At 39.1% G+C, this 27,338-nt stretch overlaps 1 protein-coding gene across 3 annotated transcripts in view; it reads left to right on the top strand.

The window, feature by feature from the left end:
* Window positions 1-27,338, top strand: part of Adcy8 (adenylate cyclase 8) — a 219,163-nt gene that overhangs the window by 176,950 nt on the left and 14,875 nt on the right. For all 3 annotated transcript variants that reach the window (XM_021183269.2, XM_021183268.2, XM_021183267.2), the window contains 2 exons: window positions 7,184-7,356; window positions 18,497-18,575. In XM_021183269.2, coding sequence (XP_021038928.1) covers window positions 7,184-7,356; window positions 18,497-18,575 — 252 coding nt within the window. The remainder of the gene's footprint in view (window positions 1-7,183; window positions 7,357-18,496; window positions 18,576-27,338) is intronic.

The following is a 27,338-nucleotide window of genomic DNA, read 5'->3' as shown; positions in this document are numbered from 1 at the left end:
AAAAAAAAAAAAAAAAAAAAAAAAAAAAAAAAAAAAAAAAAAAAAAGGTAATAATTTAGCTGTGAACTGGAAGCCTGTCACATACTGGAAAAGAGTGAAAATAAAGAAAATCAGGGAAAATAAGTTATCTTACAACTGAGGAAGGAAAACATATCAGTCTATAAGATGAATGTAGATCACATGTGTAAAATCAGAAGGTTGTCATTTTCAATACCTTCTTGTGGCTCTCGGGAGGCTCGGGAGGAAAGCCTTCTTTCAGAATCAAACCTGTATCCTTCGGTTTCTTTCTACCACAAAAGATCACTGTTTGTACGAGGGAGTGGCTGAGGCTTGCTATGGTATAAAGGGTCCAACAGAGGAGGTTCCCTAGCAAAGGTTTGGCTCTCTGTGTCCTGCATCTGGGAGTCACTTTTTTGAGTTGATACAGTCTTCAAGACTCTCCGTCCTGCCCCATCACACACACACACACTAGGAGCATCATCTTAGTACCTACACATCACTCTTTGTACCTTGATTTCTTCAGTTAGGGCATGTTACAAACACCTTCATATTTATACAGTTTTTAAGGGTAGAAGATAAATATTGTAATGTTACTATAAAATTACCCAGAGACCAGCTTCAAAACAGAACCTTCTGTCTATTTAACAACTTTTAAGAAAAAGAAGGCACCCTTCCGATGAATCACAGGGCAAGATCTCCATTTCCACTTGGGACGAATAAAAACAAGCAAACATAAAACATAAAGCAGTAGCTTTCAAGATACTGACTACAAAGCAATGAAGACAGTAAGTCCCAAAGGGTAGGAAGCAAATGGAGTGAGTCCTGGCATAGTGTGAGCTTTGTTCAGATCATACCTCAGGGAGATGAACCCAGATGAAACACAGTGATTTCTTGCCTTGAGAATAGACAGATAAGAATCATGAGAGAGCAAGATGGCTGAGAGGTTATAGAACATACCACCATAGAGGAAAGGATTGCACAGAGAAACTCAAGAGAGTTTCAGAGTATCCAATCAACATAGGCAGACCAGAAATGAGTGATGTGGAAATAACCACCAGAATTCATCACTATCTGCCATTCACATGGGCTAAAAATAGAATGTGTCACCTTTCTGACTAAAACACATCACAGTCTACTAGACACTTAGCAGCTTCAGTTGTTTTAAATGTCTATTCCTAGATTATACTCTGCTATGATTCTTTCTTTAAAAAGTTGTAAATGTAAATTCTAAAATTGAAGCTATGTGATTTCCTGTGATTCAATTATATTTAAGAATGAATCTTGAGAGGACTCATAACAATTTGAAAAACCTCCAGGATTTGAGAAAATAAAGTCACTGAAACTAGACTCCAGTGGATGATAACCAGACATTTAAAGGAACTGGGATTGATAATGAAGAGAGGAATCAGTGATGGAAAATCAAGACAGAACTGGCTGTATATATAAAATTATCAAACAGACAATAAAATCATTATTATAATTTTATTGCATATGTTTAAATAATCTGAAAGATATATGTTAAGTCAAAACTGAATACTTAGAGGTAAATGCTATGAAATGTGAGATATAAAAACTACACTAGAAGAAAGTTAGTGAGATTAGACATGTAGACAAAACCAAAAGAACAAAATTGGTGAAATAGCAATACAAGTATTGAAAATAAATTACTAAATAAAACAGGCCTTAAGACCAACACTAAAACCAATTTTAAACAATGTAACACCTGCATAATTTGAGTCCTCTCTCACAAAAAGAAACAAACTAAAGAGCTAACTGGAACTTTTTTTTCAAGGTTGATGAAAACTATAAATCAAAAATTCCCTAAAGAAATACCAGACACAAGAAATAGTTAACACACACACACACACAAATCAGATTATTCAAAACTAGTAATAAAGGAAAAAGGTTAAGTGAGCAAATTATAAATAGGTAGATATAGTATACACTAAAAATGATAATAACTACAATAAATTTTATAGATAGGCAAGCATGACTACTCAAATATAACATTGTACCACATCATGAAAGTCACACAAGCATGTGCACGTGAATACACACACACACACACACACACACACTACTTTCTTAAGATGACTTGGTCTAGAAACCAGCTTAGAATATGAGACAGGAATTGCACAAGCACCAGTGGGGGCCCCTAGATTATACCATCTGCATTGCTTGAACACTCATGGAACGCAGGTGGAGCAACTCCATGTTTCTCCTGCACCTTTCATGTTGCTTGCAGTGTGGTCTGGCGTTGCTAGAGATCAGGTTGTGAATCTGAGTCAATCAGTATTTGGATTGTTCCCTTGAACTATGCTGACCTTTGAAAACTGTCTTCTTGATTTCTTTCCTTCCTACAGTGTGAGTTGAGGATGACATGGGTTTGGGCAGAACTGAAATGGGCACAGAGAGGTCAATCTGTCTGAGTTGTGTGTGTAAATACTCAATTCCTCCTCCAGTTGTGATGGTGTAAAGTTATTCTTGCTCCTCTAATAAAAGAAAAATATTGCATGTTGCCAAGGTAATTTATGGTACCCTATGATAGTGTCATAACATGAATATTGAACCATCCATGCTGGAACACAGTAAGGTCTCAGTTAAAAGTCATGTATTAACAAATGCATGCTTTGGTCTGAATGGATTTTGCTTCATGCCGACAAAGCCCTTTATAATTTGGCAAGTCATGTGAATTCAAGATTTTCAGACTGACAGGAGTTTGCTTTATTCATTATTTCCCAGGTCAGTGTGTTGTCTGAGAGAAGAGATCCTTGAGTATCCAGAAATAGAGAACTTCTTCATGGACAACCCCTATTCCTTAGAACTGATTAAAGAATAACCGATGAAAGAATAATCTAAGCTTGAGTCATGTTAACATTGAATAACACAGAGTATAATAGGCCATTTTAGAGTGCATTAAATGGAATATGTGACCAACAAAAGTATGATTATACTCATTTAGTCTGTGCTCTAGCAGGTTACCCCTGAGACAATATACATTCTACCCCTGTTAAACTTGTCCTATTTTATGTGGAGTTCATTTAACATCAGGACCTCACACTGCCAACTTTTGTGACTGTACATCTAGCCACATCTCACTCTTCATCCTGAGTTACCTTCCTTTTCCTCACATGCCAGTGTGAGGTGCACTGCAACATCCAAAAATTGTAAAGGTCAAATCATCTTATTATTGAATCTCTTCTTTTATTTCTGCATAGATAGTCTCATTCCTTTATGCTAAGACAACTGTAGATTGTTTCCCCAGGAGAAATACTTTGTAGTATGTATAGTTATACAATCTATATATTAACAACTATTTTGATAGAATGACTTCATAGACTCTCAAACGGATTTAAAACTACTATTTTCTAAGTTTGATGCTACAAATGTATTCAGTGAGTGGTGGTGCCTAAACTTATGGGCAGCAAAATTGAAAAGGAATCCCAATTTTCACAATCACTTCCACAAAAGAATAACACACATTTCATTATTTTGGAATAAAATAAAGCAATAACACTATTCCAATACACAGAAAGTTAAATACACTGGCACTACAAGGGAAAAACCATGATGATGTTGAAACTAGAAAAATGTTTTGTCTATAACCTCTTTCACGACTCATGTCATTAAAATATTCAGAAAAAAAAAGGAGCTTCACTGCTCTACAGAACACAGATTGCATTAGATATAAGAATTCCAAAACAACTTACAACATAGAGCAAGCTAAAATAACAATAGCATATACTATAAGAGAAAATAGCTTATCGAAGAGCTGTATTATAACTGTGTGCATATATGACATTATTAGATGATAGATAAATAGGTAGATAAACAAAAAAACACTAATCCACTGTGAAAATATGACTTCAGATGCCAAGGGTATCTTCATAAGGCTAGACAGAGAAAGCAGGAATAACATGGGTTCTGTTGGCCTGTGCTACCCGTACTCCTCATGATTAGTTGTATGGGTCTTTTGTTTAATCAAAGAAATTAGCCCTTCCAACACCCTGCTCCATATACACTGGAATTTAGGCTATTTTGTGTTCCTACTTGCTGTCTATCCCTTAAGACCTCAAACAAACTCACCTCTTCTGCCCCTCTTTAGACATGCCTTCTCTCCATGATATATGCTTGCTCTTGCCTCTATACACCTATCACAGTCAGTCATGTTGCTACCAAAATACATTTCTATTTGCATTTTCATGTCTGCCTCATATTTACTTTCACTATGATTTCCTTTATGCCCAAACATTTCTAATTACATTTATTGAAATTCCAGTGCTTACCTATCACCTGTCCTAATTACAATGGGCATTCAATAAATGTGCACTGCATTTTTATTTAACTATTATGTGCCCAAATTTTTTGTTCCAATGACACAATCATTTCCAGTTTTTTTACACTCCAGATTTTATTCCCTTTCCCCATATACCCCCCAACTATTCCACATTCCATACCTCTACCCTCCCCTCTGTCTCCATGAAGATGTCTACACCCTTCATCCCCCACCCCCTCCCAACCTCTAAACTCCCTGGGGCCTCCAGTCTCTTGAAGGTTAGGTGCATCATCCATGATTAAACCCAGACCCAGCAGTCCTCTGCTATATATGTGTTAGGGGTCTCATATAAGCTGGTGTATGCTGTCTGGTTGGTGGTCCAGTGTTTGAGAGATCTCAGGGATCCAGGTTAATTGAGACTGCTGGTCCTTCTACAAGGTCACACTCCTCCTCAGCTTCTTTCAGCCTTCACTAATTCAACTACAGGGGTCAGCTACTTCTGACCATTGGTTGGGTGCAAATATCTGCATCTGACTCTTTCAGCTGCTTGTTCAGCTTTTGGAGTGCGGTCATGCTAGGTCCCTTTTTGTGAGCACTCCATTGCCTCAGTAATAATGTCAGGCCTTGGGACCTCCCCTTGAGCTGGATCCTACTTTGGACCTGTCTCTGGACCTTCTTTTACTCAGGCTCCTCTCCATTTCCATCCCTACAGTTCTTTCAGACAGGAACAATTACGATTTATAATTTAAATCAACACAGCCAGGAATAATCCCGTGTTGTGCTGAAGGCATCAATGAAGACCCCTTGGATCTCTTTTTCTTCCCCATAGCCTGTGTCAAAATGGAGCATCCTGGAAGTTTCTCTGGATAGAGAAAAATGCACAGAATGAACTTTTTTGCATCTGGACTCTTTACACATGGCTGCTTGCACAAAGGCATCGGGGTGACCTATATAGAAATCTTGCCCATGAAAAGACCTTAGCAGGCAGCTGAAGATAGCTTATCCTCCCATTAGTACAAGAATCAGCAATTGAGTTTATTAGTAAAAACACACAAAGTAAGGAAAGCACCAAGCAAAGGCCTTAATGCAGAGACAGTGCCCGACTCTCTTCTGATCCTGCCCCATATGCCAACATACAGAGGGTTGTCCTCAATGAGAAATAATCTAGGACACTGTGTACATTTATGTATGCATATTTGTTTCATAAATGAATTAGTTTCACTTAGGAAAGTCATACAACTTCTTCAATACTCAAATAATTTTAGAAACTCTTAGCTATCTATCTCCCTATCCATATAAAAACTTCCTTACTATGTAATAAAAGAGAGATGAAAATGTCACATGAAAGCTGTAGTATTATCAAACCCCACATTCCCACTAGAATCACACTCATGCAAACTGACCATATCTAGATGACAGAGACACCTCTTTCTAGCTTCAAGATCATGAACAGTTTATTTAGCACTATGGCCAGTGGTTTCTTGAGAGCTGTGAGTCCCATCCTGGACACTTTTGCTGAATGCTTCAAGAAAAAAATATATATAGATTTTGAGGTCAAAGTGGGGCTTTGATGATATGAATTTAACTAATCATAATCTAAACCCAACACCCTGAATATGCCAGGATAGTTCTGTTAAAAATGTAAGCAAGTTGTTTCCTACAGAATGCTGAAAGCTGTCTGTGTAGACAATGGGAGACTGACCCCCTATTCAAGTTCTTAGCTAATTCCAAGTTTGCAATTTGAGAAGTAATGCCCAGGACAGAGTGGGAGATGTCTCTGCAAGGTACAATGTAGGTTAAGGGGATGCTTCTCAGAGGAAAGGACACCTCACATGTGAGGAAGTACATAGCTTACTCACCTGGATGCGATTTGAGCATCCGTCCACTGAGGTGTGAGATATGGGTCTAGAAAGTGAAAGGAAAAATGACTATATGGTAGCCTGTAAGCAGTGCTGTGTGGGAATTTGAGGGCTTAGAGAGCAAAGAAGGGATTTCCAGTGAAGAACGTGGTCAGATGGGTGTTCCAGAAATTCTAGGTAGAGAAAGAATGTAAGTGTGTGTTTAGAGATGCTAAAGCCCAGAAGCAGGCTTAGATGGACGAAAATGGAGGATAGACGACAGGATTGTTCAGTGATAAAGGCACTTGCAGCCAAACCTGATGGTCTGGGCTCAAATTCCATAACCTGGTAGGAGAGCCCTAACTCCAACAAGTGATCATCTGACTTCCATGTATACATTGTAGCACTCATGTACATACACATAAATAAATAATAAATAAATGTGGGGGTATTTAAAACAAAACAAAACAAAACAAAACAAAAACAAAAACAAAAAAAAAAAACTCTTCCCAAGCTGCTTCTGAGATTGAAAGCAAGGAGAGTAGACAGAGAAAGCTAGAGGCGGGGGGGGGGGGGGGGGGGGGGGGTAGTGGTGATCTGTTAAGAGTATAAAGTAGAACCTTAAAACTAAAGAAAACTAAAGATGGCTGACTGTGGGATATAGAAAAGAAGGAGGCATCAAAGACAAGACTGGGGAGCTGGAGAAGTGGCTCAATGGTTAGGAGCCCCAGCTGCTTATCCAGACGACTGGGCTTCTAATCCCAGCCCCCATGTGCAGCTCACAACTGTGTGTAAATCCAATAGGACAGAATCTGACACATATGTAGTATGCATACATGCAGACAGAACAAATAAAATAAAATGATAAAAATGTATTTTTGCAAAGATGAGGCTGGGGGGGGAGGGAATCATGTGAATGATGGAGCTACTCCTAGAGATAAGGAGCAGAGACTCTGGGCAGTAGGAGGGAGGGTTCAGTTTGAATTCCTGAAGACAAGTGGACAGCAGAACCAGGAGAGGGACCTCAGAGGTTCCTGTGAGTCTGACCATCTTTGTTCTCTGTTTGCAGTACTTTGTCTTCACTGGGGTGTTAGCCATGGTCACCTGTGCTGTATTTCTACGGCTTAACTCTGTCCTGAAGCTGGCAGTGCTACTCATCATGATCGCCATCTACGCCCTGCTGACAGAGACCATCTACGCAGGTCTCTTTCTGAGTTATGACAACCTGAACCACAGTGGAGAGTAAGTACCCACTACAGTGCTAATGTGCCCAGCTGTCACGGAAATGAAGGCACTGGGCAAGTAATAGCATTACCAGAAACTGAGGGATTGGCTTTTTATGAACATATTTCAGCTCAAACACTGTCCGGCTTACACATCTAGGGGAAAATCTCTAATTTTCAACATATATGAACTATAGACTAATCATAATAATTATTTAAAACTTAGACTAAGTTGGATGTGGTACCTTAGGTTTCCTCCACACTTAATAATTAATTTCCTTAACATTGGCAGTTCTGAGGCCTGCGGGATCTAGTTTTAATATTTAACTATAGCAATATTGGTAAAAATCAGTCACTGGGGGTTGAGCAATGCTGATTCTTCATTATTATCTCTAAACTTTAGACTAATGCAAGAAGTAATGTATAAGCCAAGATTCCTTTGAGCACAGAGCCTGAGAGCCAGCTTTGATGCTGAAACAGGTCTAGGACAATGAGAGTGAGGAGGGAGGTGATACCAGGGAAGAGGGTGATGGTTGATGACTCAGACAGCATTAGTTGTCAAGAGATTCAGCCCATGCCTTGGAAGGTCCACTCATTGAGCAACCAGAAGTGTCAGCAGAGATGGCGAAAAGTATCTCAGAGTGGCGTAAGGCAGAAGAATGTGTCTTCTGGCTCCTTCATCCTTCTTCCCCACTTTGACCACACTTCAATCTCTGGATATATGTCTAAGGATATCACTTGACCTCTTCAAAACCCAGTGAATCAAACCAGACCTTGTCCAGAAGACTAGTAGTAGGAAGAACCAGACAACAAATACCAGGCTGACTGGGATCAATTGTAGGAAGCATATGTGTCTAGCTAGAATAAATTTCTAATATTCTGAGAGGGTAAAGGCCAAGAAAAATCCAATAAATCTCCCCAAGTGTCTGGTCTGCTTGTCTATGAGTCAGCCCTGAAAGTGAACAATACCTACCAGTCATGTTTATTTCTGTATCAAAGAACAAAGAATATCAAATAGTGTTCAAATTCCCTTATCTGTTACTAATCTCGTCTTTCTCCCAAAAACAATCAACAGTTTTGCTGAATGAAGGGATTTTTGCTGTTATTTTTTTTTCCACTTTCATGCATGTGTGTTCACATGTGGATGAGTGCACATGTGTGTCACACATGATGTGAAGGCCTGAGGTTGGTGTAAGGGATAATCTTCAATAATTCTTTGACCTTATTCACTGAAGCAGAGTCCATCAATAAAACTCACTGACATGGCTGATTTCACTATCCAGCTTACTTATGGGGACCCCTTTCTCCACCTTCTGAGGCTGGAATTACAGCCAGGCTGCTTTGCATCCCAGTGATTATGGGAGCTCCAGTCATCATGTGTGTATGGCTAACGCTTTAACCACTGAGCAGTCTCCTCAGTCCAAAACACTGAATGTATCCATTCCAGCTCTTTAGCATCTGCATCTATGAAATCCAATGTTGTTTTTATACTTGTGTTGGCATTGTCATACTATGTTACCTTTTTAAGATCCACATCAGTTGATGTCTATGGTTTTAGTCCATTTTGCCTGAAATCTGTAAAAAAAAACTCTATAATGTCAATATATCAAAATATAAGTTAACATTTTACCTATTAATAGAAAGTCAGACTCTTCCTAGTTTTGTGTGCATGTGTCTCCGAGACCTTTATAGAAAAACACACTTGCTGGATTGTAGGTTAACTGAATTCACTATTTGAAAACAGTATCATATTGCCAAATTGCTCTCCAACATGATTCTAACAATTTTCCTCTTATAGATAATTGCCCTGTTGCTCTCTTGCCGTTGCTGCTGTTAGACCTTTGAAATTTTGCTGGATTTGTGGATTTGTTCATTTTTGGTGTGTGTCCCATACATGTGTGCATATAAACATGTTTTTGTGTGTGTGTAGTTCAGGTAAATACATACTTGCACACGCACACATGCACACATGTACACATGCTCACATACTGAAGCCCAAGTTGGCATCAGATACTATGCTCAGTCTCAGTCTTGTGTTGAACACGGTCTGGTTAGACAGTTTGACCCTGGGAACGTCTGTCTCTGATTCCCCTGTCTCTTACTCCATAGTGCTGAGATTACAGGTAGTCACTCCTCCACAGCCTTTTTTTTTTTTTTTTTATTAACATTCAACCTCTGGTTCTCATGCCTATGTAGAAGCACTTTACCCACTGAGTGATCTCCCTAGCCTGGAACTGTGCTTCATCTCACTTTTTAAAGTTACAGTTCTCTAGTTGTAAGTAAGTCTATGCATAGTTTCCTTATCTGTCGGCCGTTTGACTTAAAGAGCCAGGTCATACATCACTCTTTGCCAAGTTTCTATGAAACCAATCACATTTTCCCTGCTGAATTTCCAAGAGTTTGCATCATCTTTAGTTGACAAGCAAATTATACCTGCTCGTGTTAGGCAATATAATTCTTATAGATGCTTGTTTTCTAGAATAGCCAAATAGAGCTAATTAACACGCATGGCCTAACTCTTATGTTTATAGTGAAGATACTTAAAAAATGACTTAGCGCTTTGCCAATACACTACACTATAGACAGAATATACAATACACTGTCTCTTATTCCATGGTGTACAATAGACCTTGATTTTCTCTCTGGCCTATCAGAATGTTTTTATCATTTGACCAAAAGTTTTCAATAACCATTCCCAGCTCTGGTAAATGACACTCTACCATCCACTTCTGTAAAGTTCAACAACTTCAGATCATGCTGAGAACTGAGAACATCTAGTTTTCTATGCCTGCATTCATTCATGCAACAGATTCATCTATATTAGAACGAATGACAATTTTTGTTCTTTTTAAAGACCAAATAGCAATCCTGTATATATGTGTATCTTTTTTATCCATTAATATTTTGAAATACCCATGGATTGTTCACTCATGTTCATTATATGATTATTCACAAGATATGACAATTCTTTCTTATTTCTAGACAGTATGTGCTATGCATGGATACCCTGTGTTCTGTGTGGTTTGTCTACTTGATCCTCAGCACTAATGAACCAGCAATGGCTTAAAGCTTTCACCTATACAACTTTATTAGAAAGCTTCTTCCCACCTATAAACCTCAATCAGCCCACCAGTAAAGTACAATATGGAATTTTTGTTTGCATTGCTCAGCAGGGGACTGTCATCACAACATGTAATGGACAGGGCTGAGTGGCCTCTTGGTCAGGGTTTCTTTCATCACTTGCACCTGGCCAGCTTCTTGCTGAACCCTCCAAAAATGTGATGAGAAGAAGTCTGGGACCTCTTCCTTTTATTATAAGCACATTGGGCCTATCTGGTCAAAACCCCCAGTGTTATAACTTCATTTATCTTTAGCAATGTCTCTTTATCCCCTATCTCCACATACTGTTATACTGAAGGTTGTGGTTTTAACCAAGGAAGGGGAGACAGTTTGTTCCATAACATTGCCCCAGGGTTGCTGTAAACTCAAATGTGCTTATCACATAGAACAGTCATTTTTCATCTCACCTCCTTCTAAGGAGAAAGGATTGTTTTATTATTATCATTATTATTAAAAGTGCTTTGAGGAAAAGTTAGTAACTTCTAAGTAAGAATTGTAAAAGCAAATATTATCCCAAATTCGAGGCTGAGAATCAAATCCTTCTCTCAGCTACATCCTCTCTAAGGGTCAGCAATTAATTAGTCTTGTGTTTTCTCATTCTCTGCTACCAATAGAATTAAGTTAGAAATGAAAACCACACCTGGCCTCCATCTCAGCTGAAGTATTCAGGTCAGAAGACACTGCATCCCACTGGCCATCCAAGGCCAATAAGACTTACCTAGTGCTTTATTATAAAATACTTAGTTCATGCTCATTTGGGACATTTTTTTCAGCTTGCTCCTGATTTCTTCCAAGAATGGCAGAGTGATTATAAAACATGGCAACCACAAAGAACCTTGGGTGGGGCCTCCTGGCCACTTCTCCATTGGCATGGTCCTAGTACCTGAGACTATTTTTCTCATCTGCTCATGACAACCTTCTGTCTCTGGAGATAATGCTGGACCCAAAATAGGAGTAGCTTCCTCTTTATCAGTCCCAAGACACTAATATTCCTCAGCACTCTTTCCCAGGAAGCACTGTGGTGAATTGCTTAAGAATATCAGTTTCAGAGTTAAACCACTTGGATTCACATCTCAGCTTTTTCACTCACCACATGTATGAACTTGACTGAGTTCATTGAAAATGATTCCAGCTTCTTCAACCCTTGCTGTCCTCATCAGAGAAGTGAGCATAACACCGGTTCCTTTTCTATAGGAATGTTTTTTTCACATGATCAAACCTGGTAAGCTCTGGCTCAGTGTTGACACTTGTTATTAAACCTGACCTCTCCTTTCCACAGATGTAAGGATTCTAGGAAGTTCTTCATTTTCCTTTCAGGACTTTGGTTCCCTAGCTGGTCCCCTGCCAGAGGGACCATAATGAACCCATCCCAAACCCATCTTGTCAATGCCTATACTTTCTTCAAATCCTTCAATGGTTCCCTGTTACCTTTGAGAAGCTTAAAGTTCATTCATTTGCTGGAGATACCCGAACTCCCCTTCCTCAGACCTGTATTAAATTCTTTAGTTTCACCTCCCGAAAATCTACAGGTTGTATCAGAGGATGAACTTTGGCATTGGGAAATTATATACTGTTCCCCAAAAGACCTTCTACATGTACATCATCCTGTGTTAGTATGTCCATTGTTGGAAGTCCAACCCACAGTTCTTAAGACATAACTCAAAGATAATCTCCTTGGTGACAGCCTTATTGTTCCTCACTTTCTACCCCATCACCACACTAACTTCTTCATGTGGCAGTAATTAATTTCCATGTCTTCCTCTTCCATTACAACAGGAGTTTTAGAGGAAAAGTCATGTCACTAGGATTCACATTCTCATCCTTTAATAGTATCTGGCAATAGGTTTCCAGTTAAGTGTGTGCAGAATAAAATATGCAATGGAAATGAAGGAATACCTAAAAGAAGCATTAGTTCACTTGGAATCACGTAATGATATTACTTCACACATCTAGGTCTAGACTCACCTCCAATGCCTCCAATTGTGTATCACTATTGTCCTTCAATTGTGTGCACCTCATCTTGGAAACACAACTTGGTACTACTTGCAGTACTTCACAGATAATACCACTCCACTTGATCACACTTTAGACCTTGTTTTACTATCCTTTTCTTTGCATCATATATATATATATATATATATATATATATATATATATATATTCTAACTGCTAATCAAAAAATCTATTTATGTATCACTTATCAACTCTTGTTGACATCTTGAAATAGAAGTAAAATATGTGAATCTGCCTAGGCATGATAATAAAGATGAGAAAGCATAGAATTAAGTCTGGCTCTTACTTCTACTCAACAACAGCCAAATTTATAATTCAGGAAATCAGTACTCTCTGATCATCTTTTCCAGTTCTAGCAATAATTACCCACTCTGCTTAGTAATGATGGTACTGGAATAGGGTCTCCCTCCAATGTCCAGTTTGAGTCCCGGAAACAACAGTGATTTTGTCTATCTTATCCTCTCCTTCCAGAAGTACATCAAAGGCATTTATTTTACTCCTTGTAAAATGGTCATGTAAAGGCATTTAAGGGACTTAAATCTCCTAAAATTTACCATATACCTATTGTTGCAAAATAGATGCTTACAAACAGAGCAAGTCTCATCTCTGCTTTTCATTTCTGCATTCATCTGTCCCATGTACAGATGAACACATGCTATGTTTCCTAACTGCCAATTCTCAATTTTGGCAGTTAGAGGCTAACTGTGAGTAAGGAGTTTTTTGAAGTTTTCCAGGCTACAAAGAAGCCATGGATTACAAAATTATCCTTGTAAAGACTACATCACTAGTAATAATCACTGAAGACTTTTCAGACAAAAAAAAAAATCTAGAGTGCTCACAACTGAAAATAAGTTGGAATAGATGAAGTCAAGAAAAACGACACATGAAAAAGTATTTGGAAAGAACCAGGGAAAGTTGGAGCTAGCAAAACTTAGGTGTCTTGTGTCACTGGAGCAGATCCACTCTGACCTAAATTGTGCTCTATATGATGTGTGTTTGCAATTGGAATGCACAGTGCTTTCGTACTCTGCTGTCAGCATCTTAAAAACCTTAGGAAGTTCAGTAAAGCGCTCCCTTCACTTTTATTTTACATCCAACTAACAACAGCAAAAAGAAAGAAAGAAAAAGGGAAGGAAAAGAGGGAGAGGGCTGGGGGAGAGGGAGGAGGGGGAAAGGGAGAAGGAGGAAAGAGAGGGAGAGGGAGAAGGAGGGGGGTAGGGGCAGAGGGAGAGGGTGCTTCTATGAGGGTGCTCCCCCACGCACCCACGCACCCACTCACCCACTCCTACCTGACCCTAGCATTCCCCTACACTGGGGCATCAAGCCTTCACAGGACCAAGTGCCTCCCTTCCCATTGATTCCAGATAAGGCAATCCTCAGCTATATAAGCAGCTGGAGCCATAGGTTCCTTCATGTGTACTCTTTGTTTGGTGGTTTAGTCTCTGAAGTTCTGGGGAGTCTGCTTGGTTGATATTGTTGTTCTTCCTATCAGGTTGCAAACCCCTTCAGCTCTTACTGTTCTTTCCTTGCCTCTTTTGGTTTACTTGTTGCTCATTAAATTCAATGAGGTTGCCCAAATGAGCACCAGTGGAAGGTTATTTCAACAAGTGCAACTTGATAGTGGTTATACCACTGAAGAATATGATTCTTCCTACCCAGAAACCATTAAATTCTATAGCTCTTCCTGGTGGAGCAGAACCTTATGAGCCCATAAGCCTCGAAGTTGGAATGTTGATGGCCCAAGTCTTGGGTAAGCCTTAAGCAGAGAGCCACTGCTGCTATAAATTTGTGGGTGTACCACCTATTTCATGGAGAAAAGACATCTTTTCAGATCCCTTCCCATCCTCTAGTTCTTTCCACTTCCCCTGTTCTTTCTACTTTCTCTTCTATAATGTTCCCCGTGCCTCGGTGGGAGTGATATAGAGGTTTCCATCAAAGCTGAGCTTGGGGTGATTGATCACTTATTCTCAGCACTTTTACCAGTTAGGAGTCTCCGCATTAACCATGGCCAAATAAAACTTGCAAGCTTCTCTAAGGCTGAAAGCAGCAGTCATCTATGGGCACAGGCATAAACATTTGAAAGGCAGCTAGTTACCATGTCCATTTAGCAAAATAATAGAATGTTCCCCCTAAGACTTCCCAGTCTTTGACTATCAATCACGTTTACAGTACCAGGCATGCATTCCTCTTCTGGAATAGACTTAAAATCTTATAAGAAGTGTTTGGTTGCCCCCATAACACTAATGACACTATAACACTCACAGGGCACAACCTGTCTTACCAATGATACTATAGTTCATGTGACTCACAGCTGGGTAAAGAGTTGATGTCTTTTCTTCCCCCAGCTATCTGCATAACATCTTCTGACACTGTGAAAGCTACCTGACATTAGGGAAGCTTTCAGCTCAGTATCCTGTAACCAAAGTCTTCATCAATAGAGGCTTGTCATATGGTGTGAAACTAAGTAATAGCAACAGCCTATATTGCTTTAGGGGACACCCCTCTGACCAACAACTCATATGGAGGTATCCCACATCTGGCACTGCAACTTTTATTTAATAACCTGTGACTTTTGGAAACCACATAATCTACCATATAGAGTATATCCCTTCAAATTTATTTTTAATATTATTTAATTTGCTTATATAATAATGGGAATCCATATGGCTTTTTTAAAAAGACATTCTTACTTTTGTTTAACCTACTGAAACCCCTAATCTCTGCCATTTATCCACCCATATCCCCTCTTAAATCTTTCTCCTACCCATATTCTCCCCTTCACTTTCCTACCCCAGGAGTGCTACTATCATCTCCAGGAAAGCCCTTCAACAACAATGCCCCTTGCTAGCTTCCTGATCTCAATGGGCACTCCAAATTAAACAAAGAAATCTAAAACTTCAAGACTATTCTTCTCATATGAGCCCTAACATGAAGTGTTTGTCTTCTGACTCTGCGTTACATCCCTAAGAATATCTTCCAGTTTCATCCACTTTCCTACAGATTTCATTTTTATTTAGTGCTGAACAAAATTCCATTATGGGTATGTACCACATTTTTATTATTGACCTATCAGTTGATGGACAGCTAGGCTGATTCCACTTTCCATCTAATGTAAGCAGGGCATCTATGAGCATGGATGTGCAGGAACCTCTGTGGTCAGTTAATATTATCTGAATTGACATGAGAGAGCAGGATGTACAGGTAAAGTTTGCTTCAGATGTAATACAAGCTTTCACCAGTATAGCCTCATTACACCAGTGATATAGCACCATAATAAAAGTAAATTTAAATGGGAAGGCTTATTAATAGTTTGTGGAGGAAAACAGAAATTAATAAATAAAAATTTGGAGGGGAAGCGTCATATTGAAAACTCAGAGCTTTGCACCTAAAATCTAAGTTCTGATACTGACAATGAGAAAAGTAAATATATGACCTTGACCCATTGACCTTTTCCCTCTGGGCTTTAGTCTCATATAAAATAAAAGCCTTGGAAAAGTGTATTATATTATACATGCAATGCATAATACAGAATAAAATGGATTTGAAAAGTTAATTGTAATATAGCTAATTATATAAACCTATTATAATTCTCTATATCAAGGACAGAAGTATCTTAGAAAACAATATGAACATTATAGCCTTAAATTTATGAATACATTTTTGCAAAGAGAATATATAAATGACATTTAAAATGGATTCCAAAATAATTGTAGTTTTCTCTGAATGGTTAGCTCTCGATTTACTACAGCTAGCATAAATGCTTCATTAGTGAGTCATACTCACATTAAATATTAAGTTTTATAATGTATCAGATGAAAGTATCTCTAAAGATTATAGTGGTCCTGTGGATTTCATTACTCTACATGTGTTTTCAATTAACAATGTCCCTTTCCCATGGAGATGGTAGCATTACTTCAGCTATTTTATTAATGCAAATCAATATCTCAAAATTTCCTTCAAATTAAGTCTGTGAAACCCAGTATTAGACAAAGCTCAATAATATGAAATACATCTCAGCCATTTGACTCTCTGTATGTTTTTCTAAAAATCATGGGAGGTACAAGTTCTGAATTCAAAAGATAATCATTTTGGGCTTTTTAATCAATATGATTGGGTTGCTATTCATATACTTTGGTCTCTACACAAGTTTTGTTTTCATGTGGCATATAGCTAAACATTCAGAAATTGTTCATAATTTTCCTTCATTTTTTTTCTTCTGAGTCTAGTCTAGCTGAGCCTCTATTTTTAGTCCATCACTGTTTTCAAAAATGATTCAAGAAGCCTCCATGTTGTCTCTTGAAAAAATGTGTTTCAAATGATAATTTTCTTGGCTTAAAATCAGTCTTGTACATCACAAAGAAGAGGATATCTGAAGCGCCAGGCAGTGCAGGAGTCTGGAACAGATTGACAGAATCCAGGGGAGGCTCTAAACATAGGACATCTCTTATGCAAATGAAGTGATGTGAGCAAATGATTCTTGAAAGCAGCACACCAATAGACAAGATTTGTGTCAGAGGCTTCACAGAGTAGTGAGAGGAAGGTACAGGCGAGGAACCATGCCAAGTACCTCACCACCATTGCTCATTTCCTCCTCACAGTTAAGAGGGTAAAACATTGTGATGTCATTCTTCATGTATGAATGAACTGAGGCTCAGAGAAATCAAGTAGCTTTTTTGAGGTCAAAGAACTGTTCAAAATCAGAGCTGCACTAGGAATCTGGATCATCAAAAAAATTCATGTCTTTTAACATTTTTCTCAGCAGCCGATAAACATCAAAGTGGGAGGAAGGAAGGAAGGAAGGAAGGAAGGAAGGAAGGAAGGAAGGAAGGAAGGAAGGAAGGAAGNGGAGGGAGGGAGGGAAGGAAGGAAGGAAGGAAGGAAGGAAGGAAGGAAGGAAGGAAGGAAGGAAGGAAGGAAGGAAGGAAAGAAGGAAGGAATCAAGGAAGGAATCAAGGAAGGAATCAGGAAGGAATCAAGGAAGGATCTGTACCTCAATACATGAGTTATAGCCCAACCCTCCCCACTATCTTGTTGGACAGTTCTAACAAATTCAAGCAGTCTCTCTTACTGAGTATTCATATGTCCTCAAAGGTGACATTTGATATTTGCTTATTAACCTGAGATTAGAGATATGTAAATGCAAAGCTAAGTAATATGTTCTTAAATCTGCAGCCTGGGCTTCTTAAGTATTTCCTGAACAGCCTGACTCAGTTCATTACTCTCTTTTCAAACAGTGTCAGAGCAACAAGGATATATCTACCCTAATTAGAAAATTGTCTATATATTTGATTTTTGCCTCAAATGAATTATTTCAAGACTAAGGGCAAGGTGTCTTCTTCATTTCTGTATCCCAGCAGATGTTAGGATATAGTAGATGCTCAGTCATGATGTGCTTCTTTGGGACTATAGCTAAGAAACAACAAATCTTCTGTTACTATCTTGGCATAAAAAGACCAGAACCTCCATTAAAGGATTTCGAAAATGGGAGCCAGGAGACCCTACTCATAAAACTGACATGAAGATGAAATTCATTGATAGAGTAATTGAAAGTATCCAACTCATAGACAAATATCATAATCTGAGTGTGAAGGCAGTTGGAATAAAACCATCACATGGTACGCATTGAACACTGGCTCGTTAAGTAGGTCAATGACTTTTAAAAAGAATGACTGAAGGATATTCTGATGAGAAACTATCCAAACTCTTTGAAATGCAGAAAAAAAAATCACTATACAAGTACAAACTTTATTGTTAATATTGATGTAATCATATTGTCTGGATACTAAACCTTAGATTTTCTTTTACCAGCTATGCCCTATGTGGTCTCATAGGTTCTGTGGCATCTTCTTGTATGAATGATACCAAAACCTTTAAAGCAGGTTATATTGTAGTCTTTGGAAAATATTCATTTCTTCACATCACGCTCCATTTTGAACCTGTTTTTTCATCCTTACCCTTCAAATCCCTTGTTTGGGGTTGGTTGGTTGTTGGTCACCAGTGGCACTCTTCTGTTGTTTTTCCCACAGAGATTTCCTGGGTACCAAGGAAGCATCACTGCTGCTGATGGCCATGTTCCTTCTTGCTGTGTTCTACCATGGACAACAGGTAATGCCATATTTTTCTTTAGTTATGCACAGTTAACCTGGCATTTCCTGTTGCCATAAAACTGCCCTGCTAAGCTTCACTGTTCCTTGAAGTAAATGAACCTTAAGGGTCTTTATAAACTGATTCCTAATAAAAAACTGCCTTCGTGAAAAAGCCAAGCTGGAGAGGATGACCTGAGAAACTTTGTTTCCAATGACCGCTGAGTCCCTCTATTTCAAAAACATCATTATCCTAATTAAAAAAAAAAGCTTTTAATTTCTGGCTGAGGCAAGCTGGTGTCTTTCCTAATTCCATGGCGTAAATATGAATTTTACAAGAGAAGGTGTGTGTTGCTGCAGGAGAGCACTCGTATTTGAGGGTCAGCTGAGTCATAGTTCAAGCTCAGCCCTACTCAGGCTTATCTCCCTAAGGCTCAGTCTTCTCAGCTCTAGAATAAAAAATTGATGTATAAATCGATTGTTTTGAGGGAAAATTGATGTTATTTTCCACAGCCTTTTACTCCATCTTGTGAGGGAACAAGCAAATACATATTAGTCACTTTTATCAAAATTATAACCAGGTATCTAACAAGAAGCTAATTCAGGAAGGAAAGATATGCCTTGACTCATAGTTTAAGAAGGAACTCGGATGCACCACAAGAGAGGTGTGACACCTGGTCACGTATTGCTCCAATCTGGAAGCAGATAGTGAATAAGAAGTGGTATCAGGATATCAAAATTCAATATCTGCCCCCATTGACCTGCTTCATCCAGCAAGAATCCATCCACCTTGGTCGCCATCTGGAACTCAGTGTTCAGATGCATGAACCTGTGATGCACAATCCACATTCAAACCACAACAGCACAGGAAGAACTACATCAGTGATTTGTTGTGCATGAACAACCTGCCTTCCATGTTGATGCTAATCATTCTGAGCCCCTATTATTTATTAGGATCTAGAATATACAACGCCATTCCTGCATGTCTTAGAAGAGGGTAGACCATAAACCATGCAAAGGTGTTATATGTAGAAGATGCTTCCCCGGGGCTGTGAATCAGGCAAAGGTGTTCCCTGTACACTTACCCTGGATCTACATAAGAGTAGATTATTCTTCCTGGGAGCACTATCGTAGGCTTCATGCAACAGACCATGACTGGTATGCTCTTCCCAGGCAAGGCTATTTCTCTGGCTTCCAGCATTCTTTAGCTGTCTGTAGTTTTAGACTTGAGGCCTCATGGACTTCCCTGTCCACTTTAACAGCTCTACTATGAGGAAGGAGAGAAAGAGAAGGAAATGACATATTATAATCTCAAAAATAAAAGACATAATAAAAATAAGAAAGCATATATATATATATATATATATATATATATATATATATAGGACTTTGTTAGGGATACTGCAGCCCATGAACATAATTGCTTGGAGAGCTTTTCACTCCCCTATAGAAACCAGGTGCTGCCAGACTTGCTGCTATGGCCTGAATCCTGGTCCATCTTTCACTTCAAACAAGTAAGAATAAAAAGAAAACAAATCAACACCATTGCATACACTAGTAAGATTTTGCTGAAAGGACCCTGATATAGCTGTCTCTTGTGAGACTATGACAGGGCCTAGCAAACACAGAAGTGGATGCTCACAGTCAACTATTGGATGGATCACAGGGCCCCCAATGGAGGAGCTAGAGACAGTACCCAAGGAGCTAAAGGTATCTGCAACCCTATAGGTGGAACAACAATATGAACTAACCAGTACCCCCAGAGCTCGTGTCTCTAGCTGCATATATATCAGAAGATGGCCTAGTTGGCCATCAGTGGGAAGAGAGGCCCATTGGTCATGCAAACTTTATATGCCCCAGTACAGGGGAACGCCAGGGCCAAGAAGTGGGAGTGGGTGGGTAGGGGAGTCGGGGGGAGGGTATGGGGGACTTTTGGGGTAGCACTGGAAATGTAAATGAAGAAAATACCTAATTTAAAAAAAAAGAAGTGTCAGAGTAGAAATAGAGGCATGGCTCTAGAAATCACCATGGAAACAGGGGGTGAAACCCTTAAGAAACCAGGGATAAAGCAATTAAAAGGTGCCAAGAATTCAGAGATATATGCATGAAGTTATTTGTAAAAAGTTGGGGATGGGGAGGGTGTAAACTTGGGCAAGGAAGGAATGAGTAGTGTAAACTCTTAGTAAGCAAAGGGAGTAGGGATTTAACTGCTCAGCTCCTGCTGGACATTTCACCCTCCTTACTTAATCCTAGTCAACGACCTGGGCTGGGAGTTTTGTTCTTCCCATTTTACAGATGCAGTCAGCCAAGCAACAGAGCTGAACAGTAGACCTAGAATTCATATCCAGTCTCTCACCAAAGCTCACCTTCCTCCTTCACCAACGTGAAGCAGGGCAAAGGCCTTTTTGCCATACCTATTGTGACGATGGGCACTCACCCCAGTGTAATTTTGATGCATTTTTTTTATGTCTCCACTGAACGTATGACAAAGCAGTAAGGTAAAGGTTAAAGGACCAACCATTTCCAGAATTCCTCTGGCTGTCTCTGAGCACAGGTGTCCTGTCCTCTAGGTTTACATGGCTTCCACGGATAGAGAATTTCTTAGTCTGGAATACAAATTATAACAAATCGTTACCTATTCCCTTTTGAGGACTGTCAAGACAGAACCAACAGAGTCTATCCTACAGGAAGTTTATGTGTGCACTCTATCTTGAGGTGTTAAACTGAGTTGTAAGAAATCCCCTACACACAGATGAGAGAAAAACACTCAGAGACCCCATGAATTGCCATATTCCCTGTCTGGGCCTCCTGTCTTAGTAGATGCCTTCTAACCTACTGAATACTCTGCATTTCTCCTGGGAGAGCAGAAAGTCTAACGGTATTAAAATAACAGGTAAGGCAAGAGTATGAAAGTGCTTCCTTTTTACCTGGTAGTTTGTGACATTTGATATTTTTCATCTTATTTCTAATGATCTTTAAACTCACATAAGTGTGCCATAACCATAGCTTCTGTATAAGTACAGATACAGATGCAGGTATAGGTATAGACTGCTATTCAAATCTTGACTCCACCAGTAAAGATATATGACCTTCTCTAATTTACTTGAAAATCAATATGGCAATAACAGGTTCTGTTTCGTAGAGATGTTATAGTTTTATTTGGGGTGTAGGGGCAATATGTTTATCTCCGTGGTTTAATTTTATTAGCTGCTTGAAAATAAACCTTTGGCACAGACAGAGAAGTCATTGCTGTCCATCTGGTTCCAAGACACAAGCAGAGTCGCAAGTCCTCTGAGACCACAAAGCCAAGAAAGAAAGCCAGAATGAAATGGGAACACAAATGTTCCGTAGTTTCTGGTTCCAGTCTGTCTCTGCAGCATGCCCTGCCTCCCATTATAGACAACTTTCTGCAGTATTGCATCATTTGGTATCTATCTATAGCATCCAGTGGGGTCCTGTTCATCTTAGTTACAGGCTGCCTACTCCTGGGCTTACCCCCTGCTTCCCTTTGTGATTCAGAGGCCCTCTACTTTTAATAAAGACTGAAAATGCTCAATGATGCTTGGTGTACACCAGTGACCTGGGGGTGGGGGTGGGGTTGAACATGTAATTAGACATCTCCAGAATAGCAGAGACAGTTATGCAACCAAATTGTTGGGAAATTTCATTTTGCACAAATGTGGAAATGATATGCCAGACATTTCCCCCTCCTCTGACTGAAGCAGGTGAATGTTCAGATTATTGGACAGGCAGAATGAGTAATGCATCCTATATTATGCCTGATTCACTGGCAGCCCTGGGAGTTTGAGCTTTGCCTTTTATTGCCACTACAATTGTGCATAAAGACAGAGATTAATGAGGTAATGTTTCTACTAACCTACTTCTGAGTCTGGTTCCAGAGACTATCTAGAACCCAGTGTTCTTCCATGAGTCTCAGCAATGTCACTCAGACAGTAAGTAGTCTTGATACATTCAGATTCCTAGAGCTTTCAGGTTTTTAATCCATAAGAAGAAATTTATGATAGAGAAAAGCTGGATGAACCTCCTCTCCGCCCCCCCCACCCCAACACCACACATACCATATGTGAGCTAGGTGCCACAGATTAGAATTATGAGCTGACTTCAGTCTTTGACGCCTTCACAGACTGTCTTCACCTCATACTTACCCTCTCATCTGTTAAATTGTTACACTATTGAATGAGGTTGAATGCACATGATGTTCTTAGAACAAACAGTACCATCAATATTAGCTGTCATGTGACCAGCCTGGCACAAAGACAAAAACTTTGTGTACAGCCAGGTTTGATGAAAATCAAGGACACACAATCGACTTCAATTGATCCTTTGGAGGAAATGCTAAAGATTCTTCACCTTTAATATTCCATTCCTATGCCTTACGTATACTCTGTTTTCCATCCATGTCTCTATTAACCAGCGATACTGAGCTGATGTCTTCCCTTTTGGTACTTCCAGCCACCACTCAGTGAAGAGTAAATAAAAAAGGAGGCTGTGTTAAACCCATTTCTGGAATAAAACATGTACTAGAGGCAATAGGTCTTCTGTAAGTCAAGGGAGATTATTAACCTATGAAGTATGTATACCACCTGCTTGCATGATCCCTGCTATGCTTGAAGTCTGGGCTGTAGTAGACTGGCAAGTTTCTGTATGGGCCTGCCTGACACACCTGCCTACTACCATCAGACTGGAAACTAAGCTGGTTTGGTCTAAGAACGAAAATCTTGGCTTAGGTCCAGCCCTCTAGATTTCCTCCTCATGTTCTTGATTCAAATCCAGTTTAATGAAAACTCTTCAACAGAAAGCTAAAGAAATTATTCTATACTTCAGCCTACTATGCATTTTTTAAGAGGTGGGGGTTGTGTTTAGAAATAGTGATAAGAAAATCCTGTTATTTTGACAAGTCAAAACCTGATGCTCGAGACAGGTGGATTTCTGAGTTCGAGGCCAGCCTGGTCTACAAAGTGAGTTCCAGGACAGCCAGGGCTATACAGAGAAACCCTGTCTCAAAAAAAAACCAAACAACAACAACAAAAAAAAACAAAAAACAAAAAACACTTGATGCTCTTGAGTCTGAAAGAGAAAAAATTTAAAGGTTTCATCTGATCATATCCACACATGCCTTACAAGATAGAAATGCATTATGAATCTACATTTTACATGTGTCAGGATGCTTTCACATGCACCATGTTTACAGATCTATATAATAAAGTCATGTGTTATTTCATATCTCCTAAACCAGATATATAATAGCAGCTATCCTACTTGTTAGGAGGAACTCCTGTGAGCTGAATGACATTCAAGATGGCTCAGAGATTTGGAGGAGCAGTCAGGATCAGCAATGTTTTCTATACCCTGCTGACTACACAGAGATTTGCTTTATTGTATAGAAAAGTCAAATATACACTTATGGCGACCTACCAACCAACCCATGTCCAGCCTGTTTTAGCTGGCTCTGGCTCCTCAGATACACTGCCCACTGTCAATTCCCTTTGGTTATCTTGAAACTAGTTCGACACATCCTATCATTGAATCTAGAAATATATATATATATATATATATATATATATATATGTATATATATCTTCTACCTTAATCACAAAGCCATTAACATATTTTTTAAAAGAAAACAGACATTGACTGATTCTGTCAAACTATGAGGTAGTGTTTCCATTTATTTATCTGATAGTTATTTTTTCAAGTTTGCTTATTTGAATTGAGATCCAAAGTCTGTGTTTTGCCATTTCATGATGTGTCTCTGAAGACATTTTTAAATCTTTGTGATCTCCCACCATCTGCTTTTTTCTTAAAGTGTTTTGTGAGAGCCACCAGACTTTTATAATGTCTCTCTGTCTACTCATCCTCTAAGAGTATTGAACATATGTCTCAGCTCTTTGGGAGTTTTTTATTGATTGTTCCATGTAGAAGCTTTGTGAGATCCAGTTTCAAAGTTTCATGAAATATTTAATTGGCTTCTTTAGAAATTACATTTAAGAGGTATGGCATATCTTCTCATCTCTGTTTTGGTGTTGTTAGCAGCTGATCATTTATTTTATAGTGTGACATGCTGGCTTTATCAGCAGCCCATAATTGATCAGCTGGAATACACTATAAAAAAGAACTGTCTCCTCATCAATTGTATGTCACCTACAAGTGTAGCTCATAAAGCAAATTAGTGTTAAGACTCTTCCCTTAAAATCTTCCCCCTGTGGTTTGCCAGTGGGGTTCATTCCACAGCGTCTTTGCAAGGTAATGACTGAGTTTGGCTCCTTACATCACTATCATTTTATGCAGTTTTGCTTGTTTCCATCCATGATGTTTTTAGTCTTACAGAATCTCAATTTGTCATATCTCTGACCACTACAATTCTATTTAAACTGGTTTTAAGTCCTGCTGACTTAGCACACTAGTATCTGATAGACTTGTTTATGGTCTGAAAATATATTTAAAGGTTATGAATTCTCTGTCCTAAAATTCATCTGTTCCCGGCAAGTGTAGGTATTATGTTTATGGGAACTCGTGTTTTCAATAACTTAGGAACTCTAACCTATAAGTTAGAAGTACATATTTGCAGTAGATATTCATTCTTTCTAGGCCTTAAGAGTAGGGACATAAAATTAATTACTTAATTAAAAGGAGTTGGGAGCTAGAAACATAGAATCTGATTTCACAGTGATACTTCTATTTTTTAAATTGAAAACCATAAGATTTGCTTTGCTTTGCTTTGCTTTGCTTTGCTTTGCTTTGCTTTGCTTTGCTTTGCTTTGCTTTGCTTTGCTTTGCTTTGCTTTGCTTTGCTTTNGCTTTGCTTTGCTTTGCTTTGCTTTGCTTTGCTTTGCTTTGCTTTGCTTTGCTTTGCTTTGCTTTGCTTTGCTTTGCTTTGCTTTGCTTTGCTTGGACAGTCTCTCATGTAGCCCAAGCTGACATCCCACTCACTGTACCCCAGATGGATTTGAACTCTTGATCCTCCTGGACTTGTCTGTCCAGTGGTGGGGTTACAGGTCTATGCCACTAAGCCTGGAATGACCATAGACATTTATACCCTCACCAGTCTTGGGGCTGTTGATACCTTTTCTCCTCCCCAAATTCTATTTTCAATGACAAAATCACAATTGCCCATTTGCTTCATCATGAAATTCACATGTAATAGTCTAGATTAATAGTGCAAATATTACCACCTACAATATGTTGATCAAAGGAGGTTGTGAGTGTGTGGGTGAAGGTGTGTAAAATGTTCTCCTTCATAACTGGTCTTATGTCCTCAGGTAATTGACATATGATATGACAGTATATATTTTTCTTCCCTTGGAAACGAAGCCATCAGCAAATAAAGAAAAATACTCATTTCTTTCTCCAGCTGCACTATGTTCCACTGTGTATATTGCCACAGTTTGGTCACCCAACTGAATGAACACTTGGATCATTTCCAGCTTTTACTATTACAAATCCAGGTGAATGGATGACCTTGTGCCTCCACTGAGACTTGAAAATAAAACACAGAAACTAGCTAAATGTTTTAAGTCTTTGAATTTGGAGCATCCAACCATGTATCAAACAGTTCAGTCTGTGGTTCCTGCTCATTGCTAAAGACCTTGAAATAACAATACCCCCAAAGCTAAGATAAAGATGCCTTGTGAGTCGCCCATGAAGAGAAGCTGCCCATCTCCAGTAAGCAGCAAAGTCAGGATGAGAGGAAATTAATGTGTAAATTCAGGCCTCCTAAGTAATTTTTCCTTCATTCTCTCTTTTTTGTTGTTTTTTGTTTGTTTGTTTGTTTGTTTGTTTGTTTTTTCGAGACAGGGTTTCTTTGTATAGCCCGGGCTATCCTAGAACTCACTTTGTAGACCAGGCTGGCCTCGAACTCAGAAATCTGCCTGCCTCTGCCTCCCGAGTGCTGGGAGTAAAGGCATGCACCACCACGCCTGGCTCCTTCGTTCTCTTGTGGTCACCACTATTCTTCACCTTATTTGGAAATAAGGAAACTGAGATTAAGCCACTGTTAGTCCATGCAACAGTATGTAATTATGACCATGTCGCCAAGCTTTGGCTGTCTAACATGAAGCCCATGATCTTTCTAGTATTCCACTATCCATTTATACCTTATTACCTTGGTCAGGGAGAGAGCATGGACTCCTGAGTTGACTTTGAGACTTAAGGATAAATCTTGGCTTCACTCCTAAGTTGGATGTAACCATCATGGTCAAGTGACTTAACAATGTTTGTTTGATTTTGTCTGTGAAATAATGACTGGATGTATAGTCTTCTGATTAGACCTCCTCTCTGGATTAAAGGACATAGTATTTGCATATTGCATAAAATAGGGCAAGAACACAATGACTGCCACCTGGATGACATGTATTTTTAACATACTCATGTGTTGGGGTAACAAATGTGCTGATAAGCTTCTGCCCTGTGATAACTATATCCCTTTGTGGCATCTCAAAGTTCAAGCTTCATTCACAATATGCCTTAACCTTGGTGGCTTACACACATAAATTTATTCAGTCATTATTCTGGAGGGTAGAAAATTTCATATTGAGAACTGAAAGTGTTTGGTTGCTGATGAGGGTATCATTCTAGCTTGCAGTGAACCATCTTGCCGCCCTTCAGATGACCTTTAATCAAGGTGTCAGCATAAGAATAGGAAAGCAAAGCTGTTCCTATCTCCTCAAGTAAGGCCAGGAATCTCATTGTAGGTGCTTCACCTTTGAGGTCTCATTGAACCTCAACTTCCTTCCAAAGATCCACTTGCCAAAGACTCGCCATTGCT

This window comes from Mus caroli, chromosome 15 (assembly GCF_900094665.2).
Source record: "Mus caroli chromosome 15, CAROLI_EIJ_v1.1, whole genome shotgun sequence".
Taxonomy (NCBI): domain Eukaryota; kingdom Metazoa; phylum Chordata; class Mammalia; order Rodentia; family Muridae; genus Mus; species Mus caroli.
Note: the sequence above shows the minus strand (reverse complement) of the source record. Positions and strands in the feature narration are given on the sequence as shown.